The following is an 8,042-nucleotide window of genomic DNA, read 5'->3' on the forward strand; positions in this document are numbered from 1 at the left end:
GGGGGCCCTCCTGACCTGGGGCCTCCTGACCTGGGGGCCCTCCTCACCTGGGGGCCCTCCTCACCTGGGGGCCCTCCTCACCTGGGGCCTCCTCACCTGGGGGCCCTCCTGACCTGGGGCCTCCTCACCTCGGGACCCCTCATCACCTGAGGAGGGTGGGGATCCGCGCTCAGCTCCTGCTTCCCCTCCCCTGTCTCCTCATCAAGTTACAGGACTTATTAAAGTCCTCAGGCCCTTCATCCTGGTGTCCCCGTCCTCTTGTTCTGCGTTTAAAGCCAAAACGTGTTGTGCTTTCTCCCCCACCCCGACCCCTCTCTCTCAGCTTTACTCAGCGTCTCCGACAAGACCAACCTGGTGGAGTTTGCAAAGAGTCTGAACGCTCTCGGCCTGGGTTTAATTGCCTCCGGAGGAACAGCCAAATCCCTGAGAGATGCTGGCTTGCCTGTCAGGTACACTGTTCCTGAACGTCTCCTGCAAAAAAAAGAAATGCTCCTTTGGGTCCTGAGGTTGCTTCGATTGTTTTCTCTGTCTGTGAGCAAAAAAAAAAAGCTTTAAAACTGGTCTGAAAGTCTTCCCTTCCAAAAAAAAACAACCCACCTCAAAAGCCTCAGGGCAAGCTGCAAAACCTTCTTGGCCTGAAGGTAGTTGACTGAGGCTGAAAGGTGTTACTGTGCAGGTCAGCACACACAGAGATGTCAGGAGCCTTGTGTTGGAGATGGAGCTTTGTCTGCTCCCAGCCAGCTTGCTTTCTTTCCCTGTAGGACAATGAGCTGTTGTGAAATTAATAATCTGACCCTAGTGCTGCACTTCACAGCTAGGTGAAAGCTGAGCTTTGCTCCTGGGACAGGAAAGGTGAGGTGTGAGGAATAGATGGAAGCCTGCTGGAAATAATTTGTCACAAATCATTTTTTTTTCCAGCGTGATGCTCAGCTTTTCCAGACAGTCTTCAACTGCTGTGCATCTGCTGTTTGAGCAGGGGCCACGTGCAGTCACTGTCTGTTTTTACCCACGATTCTGGGGAAGTTTGGTTTTGTTTCTTTGATGCTGTGATTAAAAAAAAAACAACAAACAAGGAGCTCTGGGCAATAAATACAGTTTTTTGTCCATTATTTGGCAGGACAGGTGACTGTGAGTCCTCTTTTGCTTCCAGTGATAGGCTCTTGGGTTGTATCAGCATGAACATAAACTGCCTCCAGAGCTCCCTGTCCTTGCTGTTACCCAGTGCTTGGTCGTGTCTCTTCAACTTCTTTGCTTGGCTGTACTATCAGTGAAACCTGAAGCAAAGTATGGCCACATTTCCCCTTCCTGCTCTGATTTATTGTTCCTTTGCCATCATAAGCAGTCACTGGGAGTGGTGAAACTCCAAATAACGTTTTGGCTGAGCTGGGAAAATGGATATTGAGGTATTGGTTCTTTTGAGGATGATCTTCCATTCTCTCTATAGACCATGTTGACTTGGGATTTGTTTATTGTTGTGGGGTTTTTTTGATGCATGCAAGAAACAACCATACTGCTTAGTTGAGTGTGACCCATGACCTTGTACCTTTTATGAGAAAAGTAGTTGTTTCTTCTTTGGTGCAGCAGGTTTTTGTAGTGAAATTCATTTACTTATTTATTTACTTGGGTCACTTTATAGAAAGCAGTGTCCTTTCTGTATTCTGTCAGATGTAGCTTATGCTTAAAATACAGATCAACATCCTGCGAAGAGTGAGAGCAGTAAATCAACAATTTAGTTGTTTCTGCTGATCTTTCTTTACCTAAGCAGCATTGTTAACTAGTTGACAGATGCCAACCATAATAAAAGCAGTCAGATCTATCCTTAGGTAGAATGCCTCATCTCAGAACTGCTTCCCAGGCTTCTGTAAGAAGGATGCACCCCAGTCTGTCAGGCAACAGAGGTTTTTCCTAGCAGTTTAGTAACACACCATATGTTGTGTTCTTGCTGAGATACAAGGTGCTGAAGATGACAGGAATCATGCATGTATTTTCTCTCTAAACTTTTCCTGTCGCTGAGGGGAAGGTGGTGTGTGGTGTTTTTCTGTGTGTGTTGGTTGTGTTTTTTTAATAGGTGGACCAAAAAAAAAACGTATCTCCTTCCAAAAAACCCCAACATTTTCAGTAGATCTCAATTACTGCCCTGATGGGGATAATAAACATTTGACCTAGAGATTAAGTCAGTAGGGCACGTGTGTTATCATGCTGTGTTTCCTTGTTGTGCAGAGATGTTTCAGACCTGACAGGATTCCCTGAGATGTTAGGTGGACGTGTGAAAACCCTTCATCCTGCAGTCCATGCTGGTATGTTTCTGATAAAATATTTTCAAGTCTAAAAGAGATATCCATGGGCAGTGAGGGTGGGAAGTTGGCAGATGTCTTCTTTTAAAGATTGTGTGGAAGAACTAGGTAATGAGAACAGAGCTGCTCTAGCAGCATAAGAAGGGAAGAGTGTTTGAAGGGTAGCAACTGAATGCTTGTAAATAAATGTTTGAGGTTGGTGTTCAGCACTTGGAATGCTCTAGGATTTAGCACAGGAGGAAAAAAAAAAGTCAGTATGGAATCTTTACAGGCAAGGAGTCAGTAAAATGGAAATAGGGTAGAGTAATGGCTGAGGACTGTTGTCTGAACAAGAACTGGGAAGATGATGGCTGCAAGTCTCTGAGTAAAAGCACAGTCTGAAGAAAGATGATGAATTAAAAAAATGTTAGCTGATAATTTAGGGTTGTTTTTTTTTTGTTTTGTTTTTTTTACTAAAGATGTACTGTTGTTTGTAACCAGGCATCTTGGCTCGCAATATTCCAGAGGATAATGCTGACATGAACAAACAGGATTTCAGCCTTGTAAGGTAAATGTTGGGAGTTCATCAGTAATGAAGAGTGAACATTAGAGACCAGTTGACAGCAGTGAATGGGAGCAGGGAGGATTGTAACATCTGCACATCATAAGATTTGCAGTCTCCGTTCTTTTCCCTGTCAGGGGATGCTATGTTTTTAAAAACACTGTTTTTCTACAGATACATCTTCATCACTTGTAGTAAGAGAAAACTAAACCAAGAAAGTTACATTGTGTTTTCCATGGAGGTCAAAAGGTTTTATTGTCTTCTGGTTATCTGGGAGTTTTGACCCTTTACACTCAGTCAATATACGACTGCATTACACTTCCTGCAGGGTTGAATTAAGTGCTTTTTGAAGCTGCTGCATCTCTCCTCAACTTGGCTCTGGGTGTCTGATCAGATGATGGTTCCTAATTTTGAAATACTTGCTTAGTAAACATACCCTTTGGTATTTGCATAATGTTTACTGATTTCCAGTGCAAATAAAGAGTACAGACAGAAAACACACAGATAACAAGACAGCTTACTTTCAGAGGGCATCATGAGAGCAAATGAGCTGCAGCCAGAACTTGAAGTAACACAGTTTGTGTGCCAACATGGACCAAAGATTTGGTTTGGTTTTTGTTAGAATCCATTTACTCAGTACAGTCACACAGTTAGGGACTATGTTTAAATGATTTGTTTTAGCATCTAACTAGTGATTGGGAGTGACCAGTTCTATGGCTGTGGGTAGCTCCTGGTTTAGAAGTGAGTGGCTGAACTGAACATACTAAATTGTAGGTATAGCCAGGATGGGAGGCAGAACTTAACTGAGGTGACTGGGCCAGAATGCATCTTAGCTTTTAAAATTACTTTTAAAAACTGATGTGCCTAGGATAGATGGATTTCCAGGCTGGATTTGAAAACCTGAAATTTAAAACCACACGGAGCCTCATAGATGGCTCAGCAGTGGTGGCTTTTCAGAGTATGATGCATATTAAACCAGGCCCTGCTGAATTGCAGGGGGAGGAACAGGTCTTTGCAGGAGTGACTTACAGTGCTCATGCATCCAGAGTAGCAATTTAGGTTTGGGTTGTCTTACATAAAGCAGAAGGAGCTGATGCTCAGGAGGAGGGTCTTTGCATAGCTGCATAAAATTTACATACCCAAGCCCAGCTGGGAAGCCTTGATATTAATTATCTAGATTTCCACAGATGAAAGCTTTAGTAGTGTTGAAGTCCACAGATTCCTGATGGTTTGCAACAGGTCAGGAGTGTGAATGGGTAGGGGGGAGAGGCTATTAGAACAGGCAATAAAAGGGTGTCATGGGAAAACTAGAGACACAGAGGATTTGAAAACCATAGTGCTTTAATATGCTTTTTGTATTTTGAAAGTCCTGAAATTCGTATGTAAGTAATTCTCTGCTCTTGAGAAAGTGGTGGGAAACGAGACTGTTTATGCTTTGTTTGCAACGGGCCTTGCTCCTTGTGCTTACTGTCTTGTCAAAGCCCACTTGAAATGCTTTGAAATGGCTCACGTTGCACACCAGACTCACTAAACATTTGAACACAGGCCCATGTATTTTAAAGAAACTCCTGCTTTTATGTAACTTCTCCAAACTGTAGCTCTGTCCTCTGTAACATTGTGTAATGCACGGGGTGCAGTTACACTGTATAATGCCTGTGCTGTTTCACACTTGCAATATCACTTGGCCTTTGGCTGAACACCACTTACTCTTCAGTGTTGTGGAGAAGGAAGCCTTGGCTCTAGGGTTTAATATTGGCTCCTGATCTGAGAGAAAAAGCTTGGTCTGTTTATTTCTCACTGAGTAACCCTGTTTTCCCCCTCAATTCTTAGAGTCGTGGTGTGCAACCTCTACCCCTTTGTGAAGACTGTGTCTTCCCCAGGTGTCACGGTACAAGAGGCAGTAGAAAAGATTGATATTGGTAAGTTAAAGGGAGAGCAAATCTGTTCTCCAGGTGGTTCTGGTCTCTCAAGTGGTCTCAGGTAATTTCTATTTGTTTGGTGGTCTCGCACACTGATAAAGGAAGTGTTTTAAAGAGTGCAAGGATTGCAAGCGGCAGACTGAAAGCATAGTGGGGTAAACCTCATTACTTTTAAGCAGTCCAACAATTAAAAGTGGCTGTTGTGACAGGCTGGCAAGCCATGCCATAGGTGGGAAAGTCATGCCCTGCCCAAAGGAAGAAGCCTGATGTAAAGGCTGTGCTAGGAAAGGCCAGGCAGAACATGCTTCCAACTGAGAGCAGATGAATAATCTTTGCAGCCTCTGACAGAGTAATAAAAATAAGAACCCTGCAAGGTTTGGAGGGAAAAAGCTGACCCGCTGAAAGTGTTCTGGGAGTTGCCAAAAAACTTCACTACAGGAATTTATTAAAAGGAAAGCTATACCTCTCCTGCTTTGCATATGTGGGAGAGCAGGTAGTACTTGAGTTTGGAAGCACAGACACCTGTATCATCAGAAGTTTTGCTTTTCTTGCTAGTTATTTACCCAATAGGCTTCCCATTCCTTCATCTCTGCTTGGCAGTTTGTGAGCAATACTGGCAGTTTTGAGCCATAAGGATGAATTGGGATTGAATTTTCTTGCAGCAGTTTAGTCCAAACGACGCCCAGCAGAGCCTTCTATTAAACATTTTATGGAGTGGCGCTTGCTCAGCGTGTCACAGTGCCAGCCTCTGCTTGTCCTTTGCAACATCCTAGAATCTTGTATGATTCAGTGTTGTAATAGGTATACAGAGTCAGATTTGAGGGAGAAGCATGGCATTTTACCTTCACAGAGGACCTGGGCAGGGTTCATTAATATTTGCAGAGCAATGGAGGAACCTCAGTTGCTTGGCAGTGTAGAAGTAAATCATCTCTTGCCCCTGCAGCTCTACCTGTATCTGCAAAGGCCAGTCAGTGTGCACCTTAACCAGTGGATTGAGTCAAACTCACTAACCTGTTTTTTGAAGACCAACCACTCTTGCATTCACTTCTCCTTATTGGAGAGAGTGGGCACATTCATCTGGCACAAAGGATTGATTAGAGCACGTCCCTCTTGGCCTCGGATGTGGCTCTCTGCTGTGTCCAGAAGGGAAGTGCTTCATGCCTGCATCCTTCTCTTACAGGAGGAGTTGCCTTGCTGCGGGCAGCTGCCAAGAACCATGCTCGTGTGACAGTTGTGTGTGACCCTGCAGACTACTCTGCAGTAGCTAAAGAGATGGGGACATCCAGGGACAAAGACACCTCCATGGAAACCCGGCGTCACCTTGCACTGAAGGTTGGTTGTGTTTGCTTGCAGCGAAGGGCCCTTGGCTTTTCATTCATTTGCCTCTTTAAACACCAAATCCTTTGTGAGTTGGTGCTTGCAAGTTGACGGGTGTCTCCTGTTCTGTCCCCAGGCTTTCACTCACACTGCTCAGTATGATGCAGCCATCTCTGACTACTTTAGGAAAGAGTATAGCAAGGGGGTGTCCCAGCTGCCCCTGAGGTACGGCATGAATCCCCACCAGAGTCCTGCACAGCTCTACACAACGAGATCCAAACTTCCCATGACAGGTGAGGTCTAGGCTGTGCTGGCCCTGGGATAGCGAGGGAGGTGGTTGGACATGTGTACCAGCTGTCTTTAAAACTTAAAAAACTCCATCTGTACTTCATTTCAAGGGATGCCCAGCAGTGCCTTAAAAAATACTTTATTAGTGAGTGGCACTAGCTTTGCAATGAGAAGATTGAGCTGTGCAAGACAGAAAAGCTTGTCTGCTCACCCCCACAAGACTCACTGCAGCTCCACGTTCTCTGTTGGCTTAAGATTGTGTGTCCTTCAGGCACATTTATGTGGTGCAACTTCTGCTTGATACCAGATCCATATTATGCAGTGGGAAGTGTTTTCCCTTTAAGGTGCTTTGTTGCTTTCCATGTTCCTTCTTTAGTATCTTCCCAATCTTTCTGTGTCACCACTTAATCTTGTCTGGATATCAAGCTGGTCTTCTCTATGTTTGAATGGGTCTTGTTCTTTTTAAAATTTCTTTAATGGTTTTGAGCAGAGGTTTATTACCTTGGTTTTCTAGAATGCCTCTTCCACTAATGGTGGCAGAGGGAAGGGTTACTACTCTGACTTGCAAGAGTTTGGGATAGGTCTGATGTCCTGGCCATTTGACAGGGTGTGCCACTCAGCACAGCATTGCTGCAGTGAGGGAAGTGCCTGTTTTGGAGAGGATAAAGCCCGACTGCTCTTGTTCTTAAGACTGCTGTTAATGCTGGTGGAAAGCAGCTCTGCCTTGTGTGCAGGCATTGTCCTGATGAACAGACAGTGAAGCTTTGTGTTGCAGAATTCCCTTCCTTCAGTTCTGGGATCTTGTAGGAAGCTTTTCCATGCCTGCACTGGGAGTTGATTTGCTTGCAAGTCTGCCTCCCATTATGGCAGCAGAACAGCACTGTGTTCACTTCTTCTGGCCCTGGACTATTGCTGAGATTATCTTCTCTTATCTCCTGAAGTGCTCCCAGCCCTGCCCTTTCAGGAGGAGCAGTTCTTCTTGCAGGGCCAGCACAAAAGGTTTTCAGAGCAGACTTCTGAATGACCTTGGCATGGATTTCTCATGAAAGGACCAGATAAGGCATTTTGCTAAAAGCTTGCCCTAAATTTCATGGCTCTGAGTGGTTCTGTTGCCACCAGTTAGAGACAACATGTGCTGTTTGGCTAGTGCCAGAGTACTTATTGAATCGGAGCCATAGTCACTATGTGAAATTTATTCACTAAATTTGTGAAGAAACGTACCTGTTAGGGAGCAGGGAAATGTGCTTTTTCTATTCTTTCCTGACAGCACTGCCAGCTGAATAAAGCAGAGAACATAAGGGAGACTGCTCTGGTTTTGTTCCCCTTTCACAAGAGGGAAGGTGCATTGGGGTGGTGTGTGTCTTACTCCAAAGTCGTATCAGCAGTTTCTGGTAGGGAAGAGAATTCTATTTGCATCTCCTGAGTTTCAAGCTGTGTATTCCTCACAAGTTGCTGAAGCTTTTCTGCTTGCTGAGGAGCCAGGGTCATTTAGCAAGAGGTACTCTACTGATTTCTGTTACTGGTGGGAGACAGCTCTTTTGCTTGCTCTCCAGGCTCTGGGTGGGGCTGGGTGCTCCTCTGCTTCAAGGTGTCTATTTGTGTCTTTGCAGTGGTGAATGGCTCTCCAGGGTTCATCAACCTGTGTGATGCCCTCAATGCCTGGCAGCTGGTGAAGGAACTTAA

General features: G+C 44.8%; 1 protein-coding gene across 1 annotated transcript in view; it reads left to right on the plus strand.

The window, feature by feature from the left end:
* The window catches only part of ATIC (5-aminoimidazole-4-carboxamide ribonucleotide formyltransferase/IMP cyclohydrolase), a 28,134-nt gene that overhangs the window by 4,025 nt on the left and 16,067 nt on the right, over positions 1 to 8,042 (plus strand). The window contains exons 2-8 of the mRNA XM_009996973.1: positions 323 to 449; positions 2,221 to 2,297; positions 2,775 to 2,841; positions 4,666 to 4,754; positions 5,935 to 6,086; positions 6,208 to 6,364; positions 7,970 to 8,042. The exon at positions 7,970 to 8,042 is cut by the window's right edge and continues 11 nt beyond it. Of these exons, the coding sequence (XP_009995275.1) occupies positions 323 to 449; positions 2,221 to 2,297; positions 2,775 to 2,841; positions 4,666 to 4,754; positions 5,935 to 6,086; positions 6,208 to 6,364; positions 7,970 to 8,042 (742 nt within the window). The remainder of the gene's footprint in view (positions 1 to 322; positions 450 to 2,220; positions 2,298 to 2,774; positions 2,842 to 4,665; positions 4,755 to 5,934; positions 6,087 to 6,207; positions 6,365 to 7,969) is intronic.

The sequence above is a fragment of the Chaetura pelagica genome, unplaced genomic scaffold (assembly GCF_000747805.2).
Source record: "Chaetura pelagica isolate M959 unplaced genomic scaffold, ChaPel_1.0 scaffold300, whole genome shotgun sequence".
Taxonomy (NCBI): Eukaryota; Metazoa; Chordata; class Aves; order Apodiformes; family Apodidae; genus Chaetura; species Chaetura pelagica.